Source organism: Aspergillus foveolatus (genome assembly GCF_047715535.1).
Source record: "Aspergillus foveolatus strain CBS 279.81 unplaced genomic scaffold BDW70scaffold_11, whole genome shotgun sequence".
Lineage (NCBI taxonomy): Eukaryota > Fungi > Ascomycota > Eurotiomycetes > Eurotiales > Aspergillaceae > Aspergillus > Aspergillus foveolatus.
The window spans coordinates 244,122-268,819 of record NW_027396075.1 but is presented as its reverse complement, the minus strand read 5'-3'; the positions used below and the strand labels follow the sequence as shown (position 1 = coordinate 268,819).

General features: G+C 49.9%; 8 protein-coding genes and 2 non-coding genes across 10 annotated transcripts; 5 read left to right on the top strand and 5 right to left on the bottom strand.

Moving 5' to 3' along the window:
- Positions 1 to 3,518: 3,518 nt before the first annotated feature.
- On the top strand, positions 3,519 to 6,026 carry BDW70DRAFT_148579 (leucine-rich repeat domain-containing protein; the record flags this gene model as incomplete). The annotated part of the gene is made up of 2 exons (XM_073738885.1): positions 3,519 to 3,560; positions 3,642 to 6,026. 2 exons carry the CDS (start codon positions 3,519 to 3,521, stop codon positions 6,024 to 6,026), a joined length of 2,427 nt encoding a protein of 808 aa, XP_073598240.1.
- A 1,266-nt stretch (positions 6,027 to 7,292) lies between these two features.
- On the bottom strand, positions 7,293 to 8,208 carry BDW70DRAFT_131721 (uncharacterized protein). The gene is made up of 3 exons (XM_073736039.1): positions 8,105 to 8,208; positions 7,374 to 7,933; positions 7,293 to 7,323 (listed from the first exon to the last, which is right to left on the bottom strand). The coding sequence occupies exon 2, from the start codon at positions 7,794 to 7,796 to the stop codon at positions 7,551 to 7,553; it is 246 nt and encodes an 81-aa protein (XP_073598239.1). The 5' UTR covers positions 7,797 to 7,933; positions 8,105 to 8,208; the 3' UTR covers positions 7,293 to 7,323; positions 7,374 to 7,550.
- An 83-nt stretch (positions 8,209 to 8,291) lies between these two features.
- Positions 8,292 to 9,575, top strand: glcA (type 1 serine/threonine-protein phosphatase catalytic subunit GLC7; the record flags this gene model as incomplete). Its single annotated transcript, XM_073740426.1, has 4 exons — positions 8,292 to 8,468; positions 8,542 to 8,943; positions 9,104 to 9,403; positions 9,480 to 9,575. The coding sequence occupies 4 exons, from the start codon at positions 8,292 to 8,294 to the stop codon at positions 9,573 to 9,575; spliced, it is 975 nt and encodes a 324-aa protein (XP_073598238.1).
- Positions 9,576 to 10,529: 954 nt separating this feature from the next.
- BDW70DRAFT_t63 lies at positions 10,530 to 10,621 on the bottom strand. The gene has a single exon. It is a non-coding gene; the product is annotated as a tRNA-Thr (tRNA).
- Positions 10,614 to 11,338, top strand: BDW70DRAFT_131715 (uncharacterized protein). Its single transcript, XM_073736038.1, has 2 exons — positions 10,614 to 10,818; positions 10,900 to 11,338. The coding sequence occupies exon 2, from the start codon at positions 10,999 to 11,001 to the stop codon at positions 11,215 to 11,217; it is 219 nt and encodes a 72-aa protein (XP_073598237.1). The 5' UTR covers positions 10,614 to 10,818; positions 10,900 to 10,998; the 3' UTR covers positions 11,218 to 11,338.
- Positions 11,339 to 11,341: 3 nt separating this feature from the next.
- On the top strand, positions 11,342 to 11,433 carry BDW70DRAFT_t65. The gene has a single exon. It is a non-coding gene; the product is annotated as a tRNA-Thr (tRNA).
- A 488-nt stretch (positions 11,434 to 11,921) lies between these two features.
- sar1 (Arf family GTPase SAR1) lies at positions 11,922 to 13,784 on the bottom strand. Its single transcript, XM_073736037.1, has 6 exons — positions 13,592 to 13,784; positions 13,320 to 13,423; positions 13,164 to 13,203; positions 13,010 to 13,075; positions 12,639 to 12,938; positions 11,922 to 12,564 (listed from the first exon to the last, which is right to left on the bottom strand). The coding sequence occupies exons 1-6, from the start codon at positions 13,608 to 13,610 to the stop codon at positions 12,524 to 12,526; spliced, it is 570 nt and encodes a 189-aa protein (XP_073598236.1). The 5' UTR covers positions 13,611 to 13,784; the 3' UTR covers positions 11,922 to 12,523.
- Positions 13,785 to 13,907: 123 nt separating this feature from the next.
- Positions 13,908 to 16,941, bottom strand: BDW70DRAFT_131709 (DUF2457 domain-containing protein). Its single transcript, XM_073736036.1, has one exon. It carries the CDS (start codon positions 16,446 to 16,448, stop codon positions 14,280 to 14,282), a length of 2,169 nt encoding a protein of 722 aa, XP_073598235.1. The 5' UTR covers positions 16,449 to 16,941; the 3' UTR covers positions 13,908 to 14,279.
- Positions 16,942 to 17,387: 446 nt separating this feature from the next.
- BDW70DRAFT_131708 (uncharacterized protein) lies at positions 17,388 to 18,383 on the top strand (the record flags this gene model as incomplete). The annotated part of the gene is made up of 1 exon (XM_073736035.1): positions 17,388 to 18,383. A coding segment is annotated over exon 1 (284 nt), but the record flags the coding sequence as incomplete, so codon positions are not given.
- A 2,601-nt stretch (positions 18,384 to 20,984) lies between these two features.
- BDW70DRAFT_12142 (uncharacterized protein) lies at positions 20,985 to 21,560 on the bottom strand. Its single transcript, XM_073734772.1, has one exon. The coding sequence runs from the start codon at positions 21,395 to 21,397 to the stop codon at positions 21,026 to 21,028; it is 372 nt and encodes a 123-aa protein (XP_073598233.1). The 5' UTR covers positions 21,398 to 21,560; the 3' UTR covers positions 20,985 to 21,025.
- Positions 21,561 to 24,698: the final 3,138 nt, after the last annotated feature.

The window sequence follows — 24,698 nt, the reverse complement described above, 5'->3', positions numbered from 1 at the left end:
GTGCTCTCGTTCCCTGGCAGTATGATGATTACGGGTGGCCGTCGATTCGTAAGCTTCGTTCTCGTATGTCAATCTATTGGGAAAACCAGCCATTCATATTGAACATTGATCACAGATGCTCTGAGATTCCAAAGAATCCAGGATTAGACTAGAGTGAGTGCTAAAAGTCTTGGTCTGTTATCAATGCACGGATTGGCCGGTTACCAGTCACGACCGTCAAGTTGTCCTGCCGTTACCAGATACTGTCTGTCAATGAGTTGACAAACACTGGCCATCAATGGTAATTCTCCCGACCGACAGTGAGGCGAACTGGAGCCAGTTCCATAAGCAAAACTCCATGATTGAAGGTGGAGGTGGCAAAGGCGTCGAAAGAATAAATCCAAGTACTGCATATCTATACCCCCGCAAACAGACAAGGGTGGATTCCTTATCCTTCATGTCCTTGCACGGACCAGGTCTATCAGTTCGCCTCACGATATCAGATGGAAGGTCGGTGAGAGCGGGGTCGTACCTAGCCAAAACGTGCTCCTGGAATTTTCGCGACAATCATTCCACAGCCAACACTCACGTTGCCATGGAACAGGTTGTCGGAGAATATAAACAGTTGGTCGGCCATTAACCCTTGGCGGCTGGGAATGTAAGGAGATGACTTCAAGACATCTTTATGACCTCAAGACACCTTGACAGTTGACTTCGCTCAAGGTTTTCTCCGTTACCCGTGTCCATTCCAGCATGCTAAATTCGCACCATGTTTTTGTTTTGATTCATGTTAGTAAGGTTCACTGTCACGTTTTTTGAAGGAGGGGATATCCCAGCCAACACGAGGCTTGCTAAAACCATCACTTAGCCGGAGTATGAGCCAATCCGCTTGTTTCGGCGGGGCATTACTGATGATCATCAGGACAGTAAGGTACGTGCTCTGTAGAAATGAAGAAGGCGTGGGTTTGGACCATGGAACCGACTGTCGAATGAATGGGGATATCAGGGAGATCGGTTTTAGGAGGAGGGGTGAGAAAGCTAAAAAGAATGTGGTGTGAGCGGTGCGGGAGAGGAAGCGGTGTGACTGCAAATATAGTATCGCGTCCCCGGTTACGGAGCCTTCAGCTACAACTAACATCTTAGATAGGTCAATTATGCAGGTGCTGACTAGGCGAATCTTGACTCTTGAGGGCCCCGCGATGGTCATCCGCTGCCCATGACTCGATCATCCACCTATCATCAAGGATTCAAGGCTGAAGAGGCCCCAAGAACGACTGCTGCTCCACTTGAGCCTCTCGATATTGCCTTTCCTGGTAATGATGGTCTGGTAGGGATGCAAATCAACAAAAAACATCGGCGTCATCGGAATGTAGGTTTCCGGAAAGCGCCCTCGACTCCTGGGCCTCTTCTACATAGGTGAGACCGCCAGGGTCACCGCCGGTATAGAGTAAACAAACGCTTTGCTCTTGGCACCGATCTCGCACAGCGGAGTTTTCGCTTGTAGGAAGGTGATGCGCCGGAACCATGTATGGACTTTTTAAAGCGCATCTGTTGCGACAGTCCGATGGCGCATCTCAACGTTAATCCCGGATTGTTAATTTGCTTCTGACGCAGCAAATTCCTTCGCCGGGAGCCGCTCGAGGAAAGGCGTGATGCAGGAGGATGCAGGTGTCGGAGAGGACGTTGTGATTCGCCCGATGTGCCATCAAGTCAAGGCGCCTGGGGTCAGTCACAGTGAGGCTAAGCCGCTGCTGGATAGGCGCTTCCCAAGTCCCAACCATCAGCTGCACGCTGGATAATAATACCCCACCACCCAATCAGCCTGTTTGCTCCCCATGACCGGGCCGACTGACGCCCATACAGTGGCTGTGACTAAGGATTAAGGACAGATCTCGCTTGTGAACGGAGTAAATCGTGTACGGTAGGGTAAATCGTGTACGGTAGGTAACGATGAATGACTCCATCGATGTCGACAATGATGATTCTCCCGTATCGCATTCGAGGTCACAATCGGGATACCCGTCTCAAGCGTCCCGAAGTCATCGCTCCACTTCCGTCCAGGTGACAGAAAGAATACAACCAGGAATTGGGAGTCTCTCCCAGGGGTGGCATGTATGTCCTGAAACACCGAATATTTGTACCTATTCAACCAAGGTCAAGAAAGGGATGCTCAGCATCTGCCAACCAGGACATAAAGTATGACTGACATAGGAGTCTCACTCATGAAGAGCAGTAGTTGAGTGTCCGTACTCCGTAGGAATCCCGCTAGTAGTAACACGGACTGCTGCTTTCCATAGGGACGGCAGAGGAATGACTCTTTTGTTGACAAACTAAAAATCTATCGGCTCCGCTTCTGTTCAGGGTCCACCTGGTAACGGGACGAACTCTGAAGTAAAGATCAATTGTTTCTGATTGTTCCAAAGAAAACTATCGTGGTGATAAAAGTGATGCTGTAGCAATGGGGCGACTCCTCGCAGCAGACAGATGCTCAAGCATGGATAATGGTTTCAATGTATGCCGGGTCTCCACTGTACCGTATGATACTGCGATAACAACTTGAAGGACCCATGGAAACTCTCATAACAATAATTATGGGACCTCTTTGTCCAGATCTGACATGATAAATACTTCACTGATCTGCCCTGCCACTTGCGCCTTTGACTTCAAGCCCGCGACTATATTAATTCCACTCCTCTTAAGGTAAGAGCGTCTCTCGTATCTATCCCCTTCTGTGGCTGTATATTTTCTTTTTCTCTCCTCAGCGCTTCGTTTCGCCCGTTCTTTTTTACCTCAGCTCCAAGATCAGCTAGAGAATTAGTCTGTCATCGGCGGCCTACCCTGGGCGTTGATAGTACCCTTCGAGTGCTGATAGTGCCCCTCCCTCTCTCAGCTGATTGCTCACTGCTCCGGTGCACATCCTTATCCACCCCTCCTTCAACTCATCATTCCGCTGCGCTACGAGGCGCCACTGCTCTCTACTTGCATATTACTAGCTGCCCCCGGTCCTTTTTCCTCTCCCTTCGCTTCTCCAATCTTCTCCTTTTTTTTTGGAGTCGACTTCGCAGCTTCAACAGCCTCGTTTCCTTCGGGTTTGTCCAGGCGACAGCCTCTGTTCTACTTGAATAGAGAAGACTTCTGTTTCTTTTTTTTTTTTCCTTTTTTCTTTTTTTCCTTTTCTTTCTTCGGGAGTCATCAGGTATGGTAGCAAATGCCATTGGATTGTTGTGGCGGCAGCCTTGTGGAAACCTGCTCGACCTTTTGTTATTGTCACTCTCCTTTCCCTGGGCTACAAAGCCTATAATAGCACAATTTGGTCGCGTTCCAACCTCAGTTTTCCCTCTCCACTTCGAGTCCTCTTCCATCTCCCAAGGGAAAATGATACTGACGTTCTTCTCGTTTAGATTATTCCGCGTCCCCTTTGCTCCGCTGTCGTCCACCAGCAAGATGTCGACCTGTTTTTACCCTACGAGAGCTTGAGCGTTGTTCTCCACAGAATTGCCTTACTAGACCTTGTCTCGCGAGGCAGTACACCTTCCGTAATGGAGAAGCTGGACACTACCGATGGACAGCTTTTCATCAAGGTTAGCCTTTTCTCAACCCGCGGATCCCTCCCTGCTCAGTTCCCATGCTGCTCGACATGCTAACCATGGATATGTTGCTAGAATCTCGCCAGTTTTGTACGAACCCACGAGAAGGCGCTCGCGAATGCACTGCAGCTGAAGCGCCAGCCGACCCGAAATGGCCATACTACTCAGTCGGGCTCGTCCTCGGGCTCGACATCCTCTACACTCGCTGCGGCCTTGTCCTTTGGCGCGCTGAAATTCACTTCGCAGAGCGTCAAGCCCGCGAAACTTACGCTTACCCCACATCACCTCTTTTACCTCCTCTCCCGCTTTGAAGAGATCTCCATTGCCGTGGGCCCCATGAATGTTAGATTGGAGAACATTCATACCGACGTGTCACAGTCCTACGTGTCCTTCCTGAAGAAACCTCAAAGGTCAAAGGGTGACAGAGACTCGATTCACTCCGTGTCTAGCGTCCGTAGTGTCATGTCTGGTATGAGCTCTCTCTGGTCGTCGTTCGGTTTGGTCTCCAAAGAGTCTTCCTCCAAATCTGAAAAAGCCAAGGCCGCCTTAGAAGCGGATATTAAGTACCTGTACTCGGCTTTTACAAAAATCCCTTGCCTGCGTCTAGCTCCCGACCGTCGCGCACGCCTGATCCGTGGCTACGAAGAATTCCCATTTGACACTGCCGTTCCTCTTCATTCCTTCAAGAACTTGAGCGCGCTAGAAATCATTGATATAGACTTCCGTTCTTTCTACGGCTGGGACCGACTCTCGGAACAATTACGAACATTAACCCTGAAGAGGGCTAACATTGAAGACCCGGCGGAGTTGCTCACAGGCATCGTGTTGGACGACATTGACAAACGCCGCCGCCGTTCTTCAAAACACCAAAGTTCGCCTGTGCTAGGATGGAGTGGAAACACCAACCCTCGGCCGGTTAGCAGACATGAAGCTAGCGGTTCCCTTTCCGCTCCTGGATCTCCGGTAGCAGACACCGCACTTGGCTCCAGTGCCAGCCCCCAGGCAGTATCAATGATAAGATTGGCATCTGAGGGGGCAAAACCCCGTCCGCGAGCTGGAAGTGTTTCTCCTTCGCGTCCAAGTGGCTCGAAGCACTCTAGTCATCGTCATAATCGCGGTCAATCTTCGCGGATAAGACGCACTGGCTCAGGAAGTTCCAATTCAAGCGAAAACTCAGGCTACCGTACTGGAAGCTCTTCTAACCTGTTAGCCACTGTCCTTCCGCCATCCAAATGGCGATTCCTGCGCCACCTGGGGCTCGCCGATAACTCCCTCACCTCTGTCTCTGCGGCGGGCCTAGCTCCTGTTGTCAACACCTTGCACTCTTTGGATCTGTCAACAAATCTCTTCACTGAGGTTCCCGACAGTCTGGCCTCTTTGATTGCCCTAAGAGCTTTGAACCTCTCCAACTGCATGATAGAGTCTCTCCATTCTCTGTCTCGCAACCCCCTTCCTGCTATCACTGCCCTGAATCTTCGGGCAAACCGCCTTCGCTCCCTCGCGGGCATCGAACGATTACTTTCTCTGGAACGGCTAGATCTCCGCGATAACAAACTTTCTGATCCTATGGAAATCGCCCGGCTAACCAGTCTTCCTGAAATACGGGAGATCTGGGTTGCAGGAAATCCGTTCGTGAAGACCCATCCAAACTACCGAGTTGTTATCCTCAACCTGTTCCGCCGCACTCCTGGGTATTCAGAAGATATCATCATCGACGGCTCCGGCCCTGGATTCACGGAGCGGAAACAGCTGATCGAGCGAGCTGCAGAGCCGGAGTTCGTGCCGGTCATTAGATCTACCGTCGCGGATAACTCCACGCTCGTCAGCAAGTCTTCCATAACCCCTGCTTCGGCAGCCTCTGCTACTCGGCCTGGACAAGACGTCGACGCCTCAAGGGCAGAGCATCTCGCCAACGACAATGGCATTGGGTCTAGCCGCAGGAAAAGAGATAACCGAAAAAAGATCGTTGACCAATCTGGAGCTGCCTCCATTGATGGTGATAAAGATTCAGGTGCGGTGGTACCTTCCGTCTTTCCTGCTCAAGATCTTCAGTTACCTGTTGATCCGTTTGTTTCGTCGCCCACCGACAGTCAATGGAAATCTGATGGTGGTCCTCAGGCCGGATCCTTTCACCTCCAAGGCCCCGGAGCGGCCAACAAAAAAAACCGAGATGACTCCGCTGTCGCGGCAAGTGAAGTTGGTTCTCTGCAGCAAACGCTACAGAGTCTCGAACGGGGCGTGGACAGTGACTTGCAAAAAAACCAACTTGCAGCGCTCCAGCAAGAGCTCGGTAGTAGCTTTCTTGCAGCTCTGAGAGACCATGCCTGGAACCAGGCACAAAAGACTGTCGCTGTTCCCCGCACGGGCACCAACATCAGTGGATCGTCTCGACTGTCACCTGAATCTTTTACGAGAGCTAATACTCAGCCGATTCTGAGCGGCCGCCATCCTATCGTATAACCTAATCCGAGCCGCCGTCTTCCCCTGTGTCCCAAATCATCCTCTCTCCTCGCACCTTTCCGTTCTGCCGAGGAGACGTACCATGAAACGCAAATCGACAGAGACATCTTTAGACAAAAGTTCTATTTCTGCCTTGATTCGTTTCAAGCTATACGGCGGTTCTATTCTTGCCATCGTTCACTATCTCGAGGCAAATACCGCAACAGCTTGTTGACTGCTTTTTTTCGTGGCGTTATCTGATCTTTTGATGTCGCGGGCGGGATGTCTGTGCTCTTCTCACACCTCCGTTTTACTTCCCATCTCTTCCCATCAACTCACAACTTTTACTTCACTCCGCTATATCCGGCACTCTCGAAAACATCACGAGAACTGCTGCGTGCGCTTTTTAGAGTTCTTGTATTTTATCGGCAAGGGAATTGGCGTCAACGGTGTTCTTGGGACGATTTGTGTTTTTGAGATCTTTCTTGTTGAGTTTTGGGGTGCAGATTATATCGATACCTTGTTCTGCTTGGTTTGTCTTGTTCCTTTATCCCGCCCTAATGATTTCATGACGACGATCTGATGCGTGCCGAAATATCATTGATTCGAGCAGTTGTTACAGGCTTGTATAACGTTTTTTGTTGTTCTGGGCGGATCTTTTGTCATCCACGCTTTCGGTTTCCGGCGAACTTATGACGAATTTCGGACTTAATGCACATGAGATGTTGTGACGAGTGACCTTTTAACCTGGCCATGTCTGTTTGACTCGCAAATAGTTAAATGCGATGTGCATGGTGCGTTGCAGCGTCTATGGACCTGGAGAGCATGGAGTAAGGAGTAGCTGTAGTCGAGGCTGACGCTGACACAGGTGAGTTCCTCCTTGCAGCTTCCCGGACTAGTAAAGGCAATTTCAAGATATTCGTAATGCAGTCATGATAAAAAGAACCGTTAATGTATCGACTATCGATGAGGATCCGTAGAGACTAGAGAATTTAGTCACAGCTCAATTTATGCCCTGGCTGGACCCAGGCTGGTTATGGATGCGTACTGTCGCAGTAATGTTACCACAGTGCTTTATTTATAGAGCTGAGATTAGCTCACCGCTCGTCATACAACTCAATCGGTTGGCGGTATGTTCTGCCAGAACTTGAGCGGGTAATTTAGCGGTACGGGTGGTAACGCCTTCGCGGTTTGTTCACTTTGTTGTGGTGCTGACTCCCGCAGGGTTTTCGAGCTTGCCATTTCTCAGCTGAAATCATCGAGACTCAAACCTCCTCCAACCAAAGCAGCTGTTGCCTTGCTTCGATCGCTTCTTTTGGTGAGCTCGAATCCTCGCAATCTACCTCATCTTTGACCTACCCTGTATAGAAGTCTGCTGTTCGTGCAACTGCTTCGAGTTGATCTGGTATCTGGTCGGCCAACACCGATCCCTTGATTGCCATCCATTTCCACATCCACTTTCACATCCACATCCCCTTCCGCTTAGTTGCCTGTACTTCTTTCCTCCACTCGCGCCACCAGCGTCTTCTCCGATAGAACTTTGCCTCAGGAGCTTTCCCTCCCGGCGTCTTCTGCAGTCTTAAACATACTCTCTGAAGATCTCTGCTTAACTTCATATCGCGTCTTTTGCTCGCCCCCTGTCCCAACAACAACACAAATCTTCCCGTTGCTGCGTGCCGCTTTTTGCTCCCTTTTTTCACCACCGACCGCGGCCTCTTGTTGAATCCCTCTTTGCTCTCCGGTCGCTGTCCCGGAGCCGCATCTCTTGTCGCTATTTACGCGCTTTATCATCAACTTCGGTATTTGCGTCTCTTGAAGTCATCGTATCTCGCGCGGCCTTCGACCTCTTCGTTCCCCCTCCCTAGCTCACCAGGGCCATCCGGCCTACTCTCCCGCCTCTCGACCTCGACTTCACCAGATCCTGTTTGGTAAGCAAATTCCAAGCCCCTCTCTCCTATCGCTATCTCCCCTCAAAGCACGATGAATTTTTCTTTCGCGCATTGAGCACGCGCCTACAGAATCCATTTTCCAAATTTCATTCTCTTTTCACTGTGTCGTTTGGTCAAAGGTCTTTCTAACACCTTTGCTTCCTCTGACAGCCCGTAGGCGCCGCGTCATCTATCGTACACTGAACCGACCGCTCCGTTAGCCATCCTCTCGCCTTCTTTTCTCGTCGCCGGACGCCTGTTTAACTATCCTTTTTTTTTTTTTTTTTTCTCTTTTCCCTTTCCTTTTTTCCCCTTTCATTGCTTTCGGTATCTCGTCCTTCGTTGGGGTTAAAACGCCATGGCCGATCAGGACGTGGATCTGGATTCTATCATTGACAGACTGCTGGAGGTGAGGGGCAGCCGGCCCGGAAAGCAAGTCCAACTTCTGGAATCGGAAATTCGCTACCTTTGCACAAAGGCGAGGGAAATCTTTATCTCCCAGCCCATCCTACTTGAGTTGGAGGCGCCTATCAAGGTAATGATGCTCTTCTTAACCACTGGCGAGGTCCGCATGCCTGTTCTGCAGACTAACAATCCTGCGCTCATAGATCTGCGGTGATATCCATGGCCAATACTACGACCTACTCCGCCTCTTCGAATACGGTGGTTTCCCACCAGAAGCCAACTACCTCTTCCTCGGAGACTACGTTGACCGTGGCAAGCAGTCACTCGAGACCATCTGCCTTCTTCTTGCGTACAAGATCAAGTATCCTGAGAATTTCTTCGTTCTTCGGGGCAACCACGAGTGCGCTTCTATCAACCGTATCTACGGTTTCTACGATGAGTGCAAGCGGAGGTATAACATCAAGCTGTGGAAGACCTTCACGGACTGCTTCAACTGCCTTCCCATCGCGGCTATCATTGATGAGAAAATCTTTACCATGCACGGTGGTTTGAGCCCTGACCTCAACTCCATGGAACAGATCCGCCGTGTCATGCGTCCCACTGATGTAAGTTTCCAGGCCTGTCTATTCATTCCACTTCTGTTTCTTGGCCCCTCCGTGATACGAAGAGTATCCTTAGCTCGGTCAAGTTTTCACCAGACTGCACCAATTCTACGCTCTGCCGGGCTCCACAAAGCTCAAGGCTTTGATTTGCTGACTGATATAGATCCCCGATTGCGGCCTCTTGTGCGACCTTCTATGGTCCGATCCTGACAAAGATATTACGGGATGGAGCGAAAATGACCGAGGTGTTTCATTCACATTTGGACCGGACGTAGTATCGCGTTTCCTCCAGAAACATGATATGGATTTGATATGCCGCGCACATCAAGTCGTCGAGGATGGCTACGAGTTCTTTTCCAAGAGGCAGCTGGTTACACTATTCAGCGCTCCGAACTACTGTGGAGAGTTCGATAATGCTGGTGCAATGATGAGTGTGGATGAGAGTTTATTGTGCTCTTTCCAGGTATGTTTTGTTCTCTGATTCTTATGCGCGCCGGTCCAAGGATAAATGCTAACATGAGGTCTTTCATTTCTATCAGATTCTGAAACCAGCAGAGAAAAAACAAAAGTACGTTTACGGGGCAATGAGCTCAGGCCGACCCATCACTCCTCCGCGAAAGCAAAAGAAGAAGTAAGCATACGAGCTTTTCCATGTTCAGCAGGTTCGGGCGGAGATAGAAACTCCATATCCGCGTATCAGTACACGAGAGATTCAGCATCCCACGACATCGATATTCTTTGCATTGAGACGATCGGAAGTAATGAAATGACTCAACCTCCCGAGAGGACTATACGACATGCAGAGAATCGCCACAATTTCCTCCCCGCATCCTAAATCCCAGCGACTCCGACTTGACTCTTTACGCTGATCATGTTCTATTTCTATACGGAAGGTACTTTGTGCTCACAATAGGGATTGGTGTTCTCCTTTTCCTACTTCTTCTTTTCCTCATCTTCGCCGCCTTTTGTTCATGTCTACCTCTTTTCTCGTTTCCTCGATGCATCCATTTTACCTCTCGTTTATGTGAATCATTTGCCAGAGGAAGGGAAGGCGACGGCTGCATTTGGTGTTTCTCTTCGATGTTCTTTCTGTGCTCTGCTGCTCCTCCCTGTGTTTACTGCTCTCCCGCCTCGTTCCTCTGCGTCTTTCTATTTCCCGCTTTAAAATCCTCTTGTCTGTGAGTGCTCTACGCCCAACAGATAAACAACGGACACCCTCTTCAAGTGTCTTTGGAATGTGTACCAAGATTCTATACCGCGCTTAATTCTCTTCATGCACTTTCCGTCTGGTTTGAGTAATTGCTCGCGCGGCTTCTGTCTATATGGATATGCGCTCCTACCCTGGACCCCGAGCTTCTCGCGTGACCTCACCAAGGTCTGAGATGCGAGCGCTCAGCCTTTCTAGCAGTAATAGCACTTGCAGTAGATACTGCCCTGAATGGTACTATCAATCAACTGGCTACAGCGTCAATTTGGTCTCCTAACTGACAAGTTGCGTGCTTACCTAGTTTTAAATAACAAAGAACGTTCATGGCAAGAAGGAGATGAAGGAAAATAGGCAACCAAAAAAATGTCGGCCGAAAAAGGAATGCCCCCACACCGGATTGAACGATGGACCTTTGCATCGCAGTACAAGCTAGGCTAGTACAAGTGCAACGCTCTACCACTGAGCTATAAGGGCTAATGATGTCATGTTAAAAACAATTACATTATATGACGACCATAATCGCAGTTCGTGATGCTCCGAGCTGTGGCAGTTTGTGTCTTGCGTATCTGTCTAAACAACCATGTTATACCGCATCTCGCTTATGTGTATTTAAGCCATGGCAGGATTTTCCATGGGGCCTCGCTAACGCTCAACTCAAGTGATTCGCGAAGGTTGTTAGTACAAACAAGGCCCCTATTATAATATAAATCTGATTGCACTTATTGATTTCTGACTTTTTTAACTGGAACTAGGAGTAAGGAAAGCCTAGAATCGTTACCATTGCCACCAGCAGACACCATCACCGCTGTTATGGATTGATTCTAGGAGCTCGTTGAATCACCGCTAGAGCAATGGCGCAGTCGAAGATTGTACCTGCAAGCGAAATCATGCCGTTCGCCGCGGCCCTGATAAAGGTCAACCAGATGATCGACCACTTAGCCCTCGGAGAGCTTTGCTCTAGGAAAGATATCTGTATAATGCTCGCTACGACAACTTATTGCCCGCTACATTCAAATGAAGGGCGACAAGGAGGCTCATTGAGTATTCGGCCTACCAACGATGGCGTGTAGCAGAATCTCGACTAAAAACAAAGGCTAGCTACGTGGTGGTTTAGCAAGGTGTTTCCGGGGGATGTTATCGCGCGGATTTGTGCCAAATACGTATTACACTAATAAGAGTCTTCATGCATCAGTTGCCCTTATAGCTCAGTGGTAGAGCGTTGCACTTGTACTAGCCTAGCTTGTACTGCGATGCAAAGGTCCATCGTTCAATCCGGTGTGGGGGCATTCCTTTTTTACCTTGTATTTTTCGCTTGATAATCATTATGGCCTGGTTGCTGATGTCCTCCTAAACAAAGCTGGTACTATCCCCTCAGGGACTGGTAACTGCATGTTTTGTTTTTGAACTGATTTACTATTATCTCGTAGGATTGAGGCATTGGACTCGTAGAATACTTTATTTGGCCTCATGATGTTCACAACGGCCAAGATTGAAAACAAAGCTAAATAGGAAACCCGGCAAATTTATGTACTTACCGTTGCTCTGCCGTATTTTAACTCTACCCTCTACTAAGTATTCCAAGGTAGTTTCTTCAGCCCGGTTCTGACAAATCTCGTAATATCCAAGCCACCCAACCAAGAGTGATATCGCTGAAAGATCAAGATTTTACTGCTTGCATCTTGGTGTCGTATGTGCTTGGCCTAAGCTGAGCACCATTGCAAGTCTGAGCTGCAACAGGAATCCGGGGAGGTGCGATAAGGGGGTTTGACGGATGTGCTACTAGGACATATTCGAGGTTACAACGAGTGTTCTGCTCCCAATCCCGTGACGGCATTGAAATATGGCCCTTCAACATTCATGGTTAAGTATATATGACTATACAGAACGCTTTAGCATACTGATCAAATCCAATAGGCTTGTCGAGCGCGACTTGCCACACACCCAAACAGCCTAGAGCCTCAAATTCAGTCCGATGTAGCGAGCAACGACCATGATCCACGAGAGAAAAAAAATTAGATTTCCCAACTTTCTAAAATGACATAGGCGAAGGAAGATTAGGCACACATTTGTCATAGGGTTTGCGTGAGCAGCTAATTTAGATCAAAGGATGAATGGTTGACTGATTTGCTGGCTGGCTAAGTAGTAATCATTGAGAATGGGGAGTGTAGAAGAAGGGGTGGCAAGTTTCCATAACTGAAATGTACTTGGTCCGTTCTGAGGGGTGATGAGGTAGAGACTGGGAACTGACGGCTATGGTTGTGCAGATTTCAGTTGATGAAGTGGGTATAAGTCTCCGGTCATACGAATAACAATTACACGGAGATCGACGATTTCGTGAAAAAGGCGCGTTGCGGCACAGGTTGGTAGCTAGCTTGTCTAGACATATTGAGATAGCCACCTTATACCTTCGCCGTATCCTAACAAAGGATAAAAGTTAGCTTTCACCACCCACAAAAGAGAAATGCACGAATAATCGCGAGGTAGAACTCACCCTGCCTCATAACAACACTGCACATGAACACCTCGATGGGCCGGATCCCCTCAAGCGGCACCTTACCCTTACCCGTCGTCTGGTACAGGCCAAGCTGGTGTCTAAGTTCGTCCTCGCTGACGGCGTCAGGGTGGTCAATCTTATTTCCAAGGACGAGGAAGGGGACTTTGGAGAGCTCTTCCATGGCGAGGAGGGCGTCGAGCTCAGCCTTGGACTCGGGGAAGCGCTCGTGGTCCTTGGCGTCGACGAGGAAGACAATTCCGCTGACTTCGGGAAAATAATCTTTCCACAGGCGGCGGGCTGAGTGTTAACAGCATTAGTATTGTTATTCAAAATCAAGGTTTGGAGGGCATGGATTCGGCTGGACTCACCCTGCTGGTGACCACCCAAGTCGAAGGTTGTGAACCGGTTGTTTCCAATGACAAGTTCCTCAGATGCTGTGCTCGAGTTAGTCTCCATTATTTATTCCATCCTCCGCACTCTCTAACGTAATCTGAGATGCGGTGAGTCGACGTGATAACGTACTTGGGTGAGCGGTGGGTGAAAGGATGGCAACTCGGTCGTTCTGAATGAGCCCACCTCGTCAGCTTTTGTTCGACATCTAACCAATTCTTCAAGCGGAGTAAACTCTATTTCCCAGTCGAATACTCGCAATCCCAGCCAGAAATACCGTTATCATACCTTCAACATATGCAGGAGGGTCGTCTTTCCAGCATTATCAAGACCCAGGAACAAGAGCTTGGCATGCTTGTTGAGCAAACCGAGAGACGCGAGAATGTCGTAAACTGTCTCAAAACAAACATCAGACCATTAGTAAAGCTCTTTATAAATTGATAGCTTGCAAATAACAGCACCAGGACGCAGATGAGCCGGTTTGCAGGTGAAACCGGGCCTAGGTCAGGCCAGGTATCGAACGATCGTGGGGAGACAAGGTCAAATCACAGCAGACTTACACCAGTTGATAATCCACATTTTGAAATCGAGTCAGAGCTTGAGGGAAAGTCTTGCAATCTGTGGAACTGATTGAGAACGGCGGGTTATGGTTGTCTGTGCTGGTCAACAGGCAAAAAGAACAGGATTGCGGTGGCCGGCCAAAGTGACGTTGAGACCGGGCGCTTGGTTGGGCGCTTACCTAGCCGAGCGGCTAACCCAATAGCCGCGATGATTGGGTTATTTGTACTAAATTACTACTACAGAGGACTTTTGATCTTACAAACTTGGTTTTTTGATTATCGTATTTATTTGATTTGTCAATTTGATTATTTTATCTTAACTTCTCTTGTAACAATCATGGCTATGCACCCAGTTCTACAGTCTCAAAGCCAAAGCAAGGGGTATACTACTCCGTAACCACCCTGATGCAATAAAAGCTCCCAAAGACAGTCATACACTAAAAGCGGTAGTAAAGGTGGTGAAGGGGATAAGAGTAAAAATGAAAGAATAGGTAAGTATGTTCAAGAAGAGAAAGCGACCGCCGTGTAAATGCAGACACAAAGACCTTCCCAAAGCGAGTGTGTCGAAAGGGGAATGGTAGAGAAAGACGTGAGCACGTAATAGACGCAGTGTCGGAGGGTTCGGTAAGACTCATCCAAGTATATACAAGAAGAGGTGGATGATTTCTCCCAACCGTAGGGAAGGTGTCTAGACGGAAAGGACAAGCTGGGAGCTCTCACCGACACCAAAGGCCCTCGTCCTCTCAGCGACCTCGAGACCAAGCTCCTTCATGCGTTCAGCACCTTTTCCGGGAATAGGGCGTCGCTCCATCTGCTCTTTGGCAGCTTTGCGACAGTGTTGGCGCCAAAATTTTTCTTTTCGCTTCTGGCGTTTCTTTTCCAGGCCCTCGACGATATCAACAGGACCCCGGGTATGGATTTCGCGATTACGTGATGATTCACGCTCGTGGGATTCTTGAATTGGCACGATGCCAGACCAGCGATGAGAACTTTCCATCGCGAAGAAAGGGTTGGGTGTGCGGGGAAGTGACTTTGTGCGAGCCAGCACGGGCCGCTGGACTAGCTCGCTGATGTTGAGGCCATGATGAAGGGTGGGAGCGCCTTTTACTCCACCATTCCCAGTTGACCTGAGCTTGATCGGAGGCGGCGGGGAACGAAGACGTTTGGGCGACGCTCTGCCATGGCGACGAGGTGGAGGTGAAATCATCCGTTTTGGCGAAGGGTGGGGCGAAACCCTCCGAGATTGCTCCCCCCCTGATCGACCTCGAGGCCCTTCATCTAGTAGGCCAGAGCCCTTGACCTCCTCATCGTCATCGTCGTCGTCGTCAATGTCGGAGGTAGGAAAGCTTGGATCAATATCCTGGGGAATGATAACCTGTTTGGAAAGACGTCGCTGCTCGAGGCAGGATTTGTAGGCAACCTCCAAGGGTCGGTCCTCATCCAGTGTTCCGCACACGAAGTCGGTACTGTCAGGAAGATCCGGGGTGCCAGGACGTAATCTGGGGATCTTAATCGGCCGACCGGTCGGTTTTCCAGCGAGAGCTGGCGGCCAATTGATACGCGGATGCTCCTCATTCATTGAGTCGAAAGACATTGCTGAGTCCCTGCGGCTGAGGGGAAGTCGGGGATGTTCGAGGGGACTCGTGGCAGCTGTCGTACTGGCAGGAGCCCAGAAGCCGTATTCAGAGCCATCGTCGCTCTCATCGGATTCAGCGAAGCCAGCCTCGTTATCAGACTCATTTCCATCGTCCTCGTCGGAGGAGAAGTCATGCAGAGTAGATGAATCATCCGGAAGATCAGCATCGTCCTCCTCTTCGTCGAGGGCCTCCTCTTCTGCCTCCTCGGCGAGTTTCCTGATGGCATTTTCCTTCTTCATGCAGTCGTTCAAAGTAATCTTATCCTTATAATCAGCCTCCCGATTGACCCATTCGGCATCCTCCTCGAAAGAGCTTCCGAACTCGTGAAACCTAGTTGCTTCCGAGTCTTCGAATTTGCCCAGGCCTTTCATCGGGACTCCTCTGTGTTCGGGTGCCTTTGATTCTTGGGTTGGTGGAGTATTTTGCTCTCGGGTTGCGACAGTCGGCAGCGAGGCTTGCTTCTCGGGCGAAGCCTTGCGCGCAAATGGTGCAGGAGATCCACGGGGGCGAGCTCGCAAGGAGCATGCTCGAGTAGGAGATCGTTCCCGTCTGGACTCGGGGTCCCTCGCAGGGCACACGAACGTTAGGGTCGTCTTGCGTTTGAACTCTGGGCCTTGCTCGTTGGGTTTAGTAGCCGATTCCGCGCGTGGCGTTGGGGCCTGTGGTTTCTGATCTTCGGCCTTTCGCCCACAAGCAAAGCTGATGCATCTTTTACGGCCAAGGTTCGCTTCCACGGCAGATTCACCGCTACCAGCACCGAGCTCCTTGCCGTTAGTAGTTGTGGCGGGAGGCCGACTAGTCATGCGTGAAGGTAGTGGGGGACTCGGGGTGTGAGATAGTGATGGGCTCGTAAGGCCACCATCACTGGTCAATTCGGCAGTTGAAATGCCGCTGGCATTGGTATATGAATATGAATGGTAGAAGGTATGTTCGTGGGTGGATGTATTTTGGTCGGTAGGACCGAACTCGGGACTGCTCTTGAGAGCACGGGTGAGGAGGGATTCCTTGTGATCAGTGAACTTGGCCGGGGACTTGACATAAACCACACCATCATCCATGGCGGCAGACGTATCCAGGTAACGATGATCAGGAGGCTCGTCCATGTCCTCAGGCACGTCGGTGGTTTCGTCCGTGGGCTTGGACTGGTTTGAAGAGAGAAGCATCTTCAACAGGTGATGTACCGAAAAGATTGGTCGATCACCGCGGAGTAGATGTACCATCGTTTTCGAGATTGAGAGACGATCATCGGGAGGCGAGAGACGGAAACGTAGATGAGATCGTAGTTGGATGTGGGATGGTAGAGATGGTGACTCGGCGGCGTAGGCAAGGCGGCAATGGAAGAGTAGGAGAAGAGCAGCTCTCAAGATCGATCAGCAGTGGCCGATCGAACGGTCGTCCGAATGTGAAGCCCAGAGATGGACGGAGGACTATAATATAAGAGACATGGTGGGTGTGAAGGTAAAAGTGAAATATGAAAGGTGCAGCAGAATTAGGTAGCAGGGAAAGACAGGGCGGATGCAGCCAAGAACAAGAGGAATTCACGCCTTCTTCAAAGGGTGGCAGCTCCAGGAGCGCCAGAAGAAGACGCGCCTTGTGAGACCGGAGAAGCAGAAGAAGTGTGAGTTGGCAGGTGAAGAAGATCGGAATCGATGGAGAAAGGAAGAAGGAATGCAAAGAAGCAGATCGGAAAAAAAGTAATAAGGGACGCAGAGCGGGCGGAGGGGGGTTAGTGGTCGGTGGTGTGGATTCCTCTGCAGAGCTAAAGCCAAAAGCGAAAATAAAATTCGTTTTTTCTAATTTGATTATTCTTTTTTAATGGTAACTGTATCAGGGTACGGTAAGTTCGTCAGGACGCCGTATTCAAAGCCACGGTATCATCACGCCGGATCGCCACCATGGTCACCAAAACCCTGCCTGTAATTTTGGTATTGATTGGAAGACATTTATTACTCAGCAGATGCTTGGTCCTATCAGCCCCGCCGAAACCGCAGACCAAGATGGCAGGCTTGAGCCAAAACCCGATGGGTTGCAGACAGCGGCATAGTCGGTTCCTGGCACCTGCGGCTACTGACGTTTTGCCTCTTTGATGTTCCATCAAAAATCGAGGTTGAACGAAGCAGTCAAAAACTGGCAGAGGGATAAAGTATTCAGATAGAGAACGGCCTCGCTTTGTATGTATTTTTTCCTGGGTCGGGTTCGTTCAGGAGTTGGTCTCAACCGCCCTGCAAGGCTGGTCCTGACCAAGTCACTCACTACTGCCAACACTGCCGAGTCTTTTACTATGAGGGATTTTGAGGTTAGGACATCATATCTCCTCGGCACTCCTGGGCTGAGAGGCCATCCCAAGAAGGAAACCCAACTCGACAGCAAGGCTGTTCAAGGCACACTCTATTCCTCACATACGATGACGGGTTTCTAGAAGTCCAAATACTTCATGCTGTCCTCCAGCCAGCGGCAAGAGTGCTCGTGTGGAATGTTACACAGATCTAAGCTGCCATCTGGGAGAAAAAGCAATCTCGAAGTATTTTCAGGCAATGAACTCCTTTTCCCGTCTCCAAATTTTCCCCCACGAAGACGCACTCAGATGGCGGCACGAGATGTTGCCGTCCTCGCCTGTCTCGTCTTCGCCTTCGCCATCATCATCCGTGCATTGGGGCGCCCCATGCGAAGGGTTGCCCTAACCCACCGGGGAATCTTCGCGCCGTCACCTGCACGTAATTAAATTACCACTACGGCATTAAGTTCCGAGTGGAGGGACAACAGCCCTCCGGCTGCCTTTCCTTCCCGAGTTTTCTGTTCAGCTGCTCTTTTCTAAGAGTGCAAATACTCACTGGTGCTGGTGACTCGAAACAACGAGAGTGAAGGGAACTATTCTGTTACTGTAGCCGAAGTCTGTCGACCCTAGGGCTCGAATTGTGCCTTGGACACCGGTCTAAGCCGTGGTATTCCCTGGTGAGATGGCGTCCACCAATTCCAAAATCCCAACATTCAACCCCAAGCATCAAGGATCGAGCCGTCCAAGTGACTCCAAGGACTGGAGGCCCCAAGATGACGGAGCTCTTCCTCCAAAGGTCCAAACATGGCGCTCTACGCGCTTCACTTTGTGGCCCCTCCTCCGTAATTAACCACAGACCCTTATAGCAGCGCCAACATAATAATAAGAATGCTTGGTATTGGTTGTCTAGCACCTTCTATTTCCGGTAATAGCTCACCCGCTAAACTGGAAACGGTACCCCATGACGTAGTGAGTCTGAAGGATTTTGGTTACCACCGCTTGTCTTCCTTATATGAAACTAGTATTATTGTCATCGACTATGCGACACTTAGACTTGACGCTCGAGAGCGGAGCGAGCTGGCACCCAAACCACATCAGGAACGCGAAGCCGCCGTATCTCATTTCTCCGTCGAGTGCTACCGATACAACCACACGGGATGGATGATGATGATGAACTACGAGTGCCAATACCACTCTACAACTCACAACGGCACAGTGGAACCAAGTGGAAAAGCTCGGATTTGACACGCAATCGGTCCATGGGTCGTTTTCTATCGTTACTACAACATTGCGACCTCGCGAGTGTGCGAGGATATGTTGATATACACCAGTCCATGATGCAAAGCACTGACGGCGAAGCTTTGTCGCGCAACGCCATCGATGATCATCTATCGTCCTGACCGGCATCCAGAAGAAGCAGTAATTTCCCCCACAATACTCATGCAGCCCATTCAGGAGCCACCAGCTGCGATCCGATAATCGGCCCTCGCTCGCAGAAAGTGGGGTGGTCAGCGCAAACTCACCGACAATCTTGGTGTTTGGGATCTCATTGCGCTGGACAAGCTTCAGATTGATCAAGGATTCCTTACCATATCGGCACTAGGAGCGATCTCATTCGATCAACAGTCCATATTCCTATGCTCTCCAGCAATCAGGAACTGGTAGATACATTAACATCAGCCATTCAGCCCAGCGCAATTGGATTCGCTTACGCGCTGCATGCGACTAAGAAGCTTAGAGGATACGAGCACGAGGGACAAACACGCATTCAGGACTCAATTCTTCCGGCGCCTTACTCTGAGTAGGTGTTCAGCTGAGAGCCAAACCTATGGATACCCTCTAATTGCCTCCATAGTACTGGATACCTACTCAGTACGGGTTAAGCGTTGATTGTCGGATGATGTTGACGTTTCACAGCTACGGGACTCTCCACTACCTCGTTAGTTGGCACCACTTATACGAGATCTCGAATCGCACAGTACTACTCCATTGCTATGCATGCGTGCTCGCACGTGTTGAAAAAGTAATAATTTCGCCATGTGGCCTTAGGCGGGATTCAATTCTTCGAGGTAGTCCACGAACCCTCCGTCATCGTCATATATTATGATGGGAGTAGGTATCTCCAGCACTGTCCCCGAACGATGGTCCAATGCCTGGCGGTCAACTGTGTGCCGCCCAAGCATAGGCAGCTTCTTCCCGTCTGGATGAGGCATTCACTGCGTGCCAATCCAACGATTCGAGTAGTGGAGGTTTTCGAGTAGTGGAGGTTATGAATTGTCACTCGCAGAGGGGTAACTCGGCTAAATTGGAGATGGCCAGGATCCGAATTACCATGCACACGGTACCCAGGCTGAGCTCAAAGGAAAGCTTTCAATCACCTCATTCATAGCTCAGCTCCATTGATCATCACCGTTGCCAACGTGTGCACGAACCACTATGAAGATCTACAAAGATAACTCAAGTATATCTCAAATGATCTGAAGTCATGATGGATCTCGAAAACCTGATTGGATATTGGCTTTCATTATAAGTTTGTATGAGGCATTTTGGAGGTAAAATCTCCACAGCACACGGGACAGCGCTCGTCTCTTGGATTTGCACCGGTCGCCTGTGCGGCTGCATGGTGTTCCAAATGCGGTATCTCTCGAGCAACAATAGAAACTTCGGTACCTTGGACTTAGAGCTGTATGATTGATGCCACTGGGTTCCTTTGACCCGTGCGCCTGGGTTGATCCAAATCGTCGAGGGCACAGACAAAGAGGTCTATATTGCTCAATATCTCGGGTCATCTTAATCGTCGTTGCACATGAAACGCAAGCTGCATCAAACTATCAATCTATGATTGCTACTTAGACGAAAAGCAGCACTTTAAACTTCGCGCAAGCTTACGCGCGGTTGCCGCCTCGACATATGCACATCCGCTTTTCCGGAAGAACTATCGAAGAACTGCCTCGATGATACTGTAACCTGAACCCTGCCGCCGATGGTAATGGGAATACCATACTCGATACCGTCTGTCATAAAACGCGGAGAAATATGGCTGGAAGAGCTTATCTGCTGTGTAACGAGGCCGAACTGTGAAACCCCCCTCATCCTTGCTTTGGTCATTTTCTTGTCCGATTTATGCTTATGGAATAAGAAGACGACATAAGGAATTCGCAATCCCGCTAACGCCATCACCATCAACTGGCCTCACCGGAATGGTAAAGCCGGTCCAGTCTCCCCGACCAGATATGCGTTCTCGACAGTTTGAGCGATGTTAGAATGTGCCAGCCAGCTCCAGACCGTCCCAGTTACACCATCGTGCTTCTGCTGGAATGCTGGGGAGCCATTTGCACGCATACAACTGATCTCATGATCGACAGTCTACAACTCAGGGGGGCCGATCAGTGATACAGCCAAGATCTCCGCCAAGGCGTGCCAAGAACGTTCAGTATGCACTTCTCTTTTCAAAGCAGGCCCAAGCGTCTAATTGGAGTACACTTATTAGGGCCATGTCTTTTTTAAAGTAGGTAGCTTCACTTACCCGCCCCTTGCTCCCGGGGTTCGAGACAAACATGGGGTTTCATACCACAGCAGCGCTTGGCAACGCCCAAGGGGAGAAGAGAGCAACGGCAAGTAGATTGAGTCTGCGTTGTTGTTTGTACAACGGAGCATCCGTTGTATGCCAAGAAGGTGGGAATTCGAGCGGTGGCTGTGGGCAGGGGTCCTGCAATTGCGACTGTGACTGAGACTGAGACTACGCCTACGACTACGACTACAACCACGGCTTACGATCACGCTGATGTCAACATCCAGCCGCCGAGCCAGTCCGGATTTCGGGCTGAATATGTCCCGTGTCCTCTTCCTCTTGTTTGACTGCGGACGGACTACGGAGTATTTGTTTCTGCGCATTCCATCTCCTCCTTGCCTGCCCAATGTTACCCAGAAGAGAGGCACAGCCAGAGCACGAAGTCATGCCAAGCGCCAGCGCCAAGAGTGATTCCAAATACTCACTGACACGGAGTTTCACAGCCCAGTCGAGAGCTGGCAGAAGACGTAGAGAGGCAATGGTCGGGCACATTGACAGCCGCGTCTGTTTCGGGTTCTTCGGACTCCAGTAAAGGAATAAGGGCGCCTTGGAGTCTGCTGTTGACGGCAGATCGTCGTCGATCATCTGCCTCTACTGTGCATAAACAGTCTTGGCGATAGCAGGTTCGCTCCATTTCGGATTTCCGTGATGCTCGATATCCGGCAGCACGAGTCGCAGAAAGAAAACCTACACGGCGTCGGCACCGCCGGACATAGTGGATTATCCTGCTGCCCCAGGATTATGACCCCTTGGAACACAAGGCAGATCAATAATCTTCACAACTCTGTCTCCATGATCCTTTTCAGGGCACTGGCCCAGACCCATTCTCGATCACACCCAGGCTCTCTAAAGTCCAGAGTCTGGAGCTGTACTTTAGAAGTCGAGCATGCCCGTGAGACGATGATTCAATCATAGGCTACATTTGCATGCCGTTGTCATCCCTATACGGAGTGCCTGTCCAATTCCGAAATACTAATGCTTCACAAGTCAGACGCGATCGACGTGGCTATTCGCAATGCTCTCTTGGCGTCCTCCGCTACCTCCTAAGCCACTCGTCATACCAGCTAGCCGTCGAATCCTCGGTGTTGTGACAACGAGAGTACCAGGCAGGCATCAGGGTTCCAGGGATTTTGCAAAATTCGATTCACAAAGGATGATCGTTGGCTGAGCGCCAGGGCATGCCAAGCTTCTACGATTGCCGCTCTGGATGATCGTCACAGCCCCTCCCCAGGCCCCAATCTCCCCCAGAGTTTCCTTATCAGTTAACTATCAAGTCCTATTTTCGTCTATCACCACATTGACTAATATTCAGGCAGAAGCGAAACGATGAATTGACGAATTGCGTCCTGTCTTGGCATGCTTCGACTCCCGATAGCCTGCAGACTATTGTGCATGGTTCAAACAATACTGTGGATCGTTGGAAATATTTGTACACTGTAAAGGACGAGCACGGCGACATCACCTGCCCTTACCCAATGTAGACAAAGCCACTGTTCCCTTAATCTGCTCCCTCGTTGCATAACATCCTCCCCGTATTCCCCGCGAAACCCAGGGGCTAGGGGCCAGGGGCCAGAACATGGCAGCCGCACATATGGCCGGAGTATCAGAGTCCAATCTACTTACTCTTGTCCATGACCACGAATCAGCCATTGTACGGTGAGACAGATGGTCGCTTACAATCCCCGTCGATAGTAACGGCCGCCAAAGTCCCATAATCGACCGTTCAGTGGTACTACATGCAAGCCTTCAATTCTAACGGTCTGGTATTATTTTCCCCGTAGAATTAGCGGCGTCTGCGTCAGTCTTCAGATTTGACTTACTCTGTGCCGACGGTAAGCGCCCAGAGAATCGATCTCCTCAGCCCACCCGCTTTCCACATGCTGTTCTGATAGCTAATTGATTACGTGAAGTATTAATCAATCCGTAATCGCGTACTCTTTGGCTGATTGCGAGATTCGGGGCGCGCAATGATGGCCCGAATTTACGAAACAGAGCGAGCACCGCGCTCACACTGTGGTCTCGGATTCTCGACGGTGCTGCCGCTTGCCTGCCCGCAGATTCAACCGACAAAACACTTTGCGAAGTGACATATACAAGGCCAGGGCCAGGGCCAGGGGCGCCATGGTAGAGGCCATAACAATTACCATATCCCGCGCAGCGACAGCGCCTATATTCACCTATTACTATTGCATCATCATTATTGTACGCGCTTCTCGAGCCCTCCTTGTTGAAATCAATGTGCGCAACGAGCGCATCGGGGTTTTTGGATTGGCTTCCAACATAGACGTGGATAGAAAACGCGCCAGCCTACTCCTACCCTGTGCCATATGTGACTACTATGTCATACCTTGCGCCGCTCCACCCTGGCGACCTGGAGCTTGTGCAAGCTACAGAGTCTCCGGGTACGTACAATAGGCCCTACTTTGGAGTTTCCCCGAGAAATAGCACGAAAGTGAGCACGCATAGGCATGCCACTTACGTACATCCACGAAATACAGAGTACGAAAAACTCCTGCGGAATATTCTCGACAGAACGGAAACCGGAATAGCTAAGCATTACCATTACGAAGTGGCTTGCTTGCTGCCCGAGGTTTGACGCCGGCCTACGAAAGTAGTAAACAACAAAGAACGATATAATAATTAAGCCGTTTCCTTCTTTACAGAAGTGGGCTCTCGGGTAAGCGGGCTATTTTTTAGCGATCTCTTTATAGGTATAAGTTGGAGTATATTACGGCGTACGCATGGTATCAAACCACTTGGGCGAAGACGATGACGATGGCAATATCCGCCAGCCACGGCCGTGCTCTAGAGGAATCCACCAGACGGTCAGAGTATTTGTAAACGAACTGAACAGAACAAGGCAGAAAGAATATTCGCTTATGGCACTCTTCACCTCACCGCTATAGCTTTCCAAGATGATTACTGAGCACAAAGAAGACGGTGTAGTTCGGTGTAGTTAGCGAGCATATATAAATGACGTCATTCTGCCCAACCTCCATCCTCTGAAGTACCCAACTGACTTCAGTCTGTTCCTCATTTTTCAATTCTGAACGCTGTGTACGTATGGAATCAAAATTGCTGTAGTAGGATGACACATTTGATTATCCATTCTGGAAAAGAAAAAAAAAAATCAACCGACAAAAAGGGAACCCTCATGATAAGGACGCGCACTGCCTCGCCAACTACATACTTCTCGAGCCAAGTATATGGATCTGCTGCTGCGCATTACAACGCGTCTCTCCACATTATCTCAGGGCGGCATCCTGCATGAGAAAGCTCATATGAATGCAGATCCTGAACCCAATACGTCCCAAACAAGTTTTATATTCTTTGTGCTGTAGTGCACAGCCCAGACGCAGGATCAGGATCGCTTGGTAGATTAGGTAGCCGCATAACATGGCGGCGCGGATCAACGGGCTTCGTAAGCCCTGCACCTGCCAAATCAGCCACGATCTGGTGGCTGCCCACGGAAGGAGCAAACAACTTGACTGTGTACATTTGAAGGTGTTGGCTGAGTGAGGTCATTGGCGTGTATATAGGATCGTCGAAAGGCAGAGGCGGGTAGGTATCTGCATAGTTTATTCTCAATCTCTTGCCAATCTCGGTAACGGACCTAACAGTTTG

Coding starts and splice junctions, on each gene's coding strand:
- BDW70DRAFT_131721 (XM_073736039.1), bottom strand. CDS start 7,796: ATGATAAAGCGCGTAAATAGCGACAAGAGATGCGGCTCCGGGACAGCG.
- BDW70DRAFT_131715 (XM_073736038.1), top strand. CDS start 10,999: ATGGCGCAGTCGAAGATTGTACCTGCAAGCGAAATCATGCCGTTCGCC.
- sar1 (XM_073736037.1), bottom strand. Junction 13,076..13,163: donor TTCACCCACCGCTCACCCAA/GTACGTTATCAC, acceptor ACTCGAGCACAG/CATCTGAGGAACTTGTCATT. Junction 12,939..13,009: donor CTTGGGTGGTCACCAGCAGG/GTGAGTCCAGCC, acceptor GTTAACACTCAG/CCCGCCGCCTGTGGAAAGAT.
- BDW70DRAFT_131709 (XM_073736036.1), bottom strand. CDS start 16,448: ATGGTACATCTACTCCGCGGTGATCGACCAATCTTTTCGGTACATCAC.
- BDW70DRAFT_12142 (XM_073734772.1), bottom strand. CDS start 21,397: ATGCGCAGAAACAAATACTCCGTAGTCCGTCCGCAGTCAAACAAGAGG.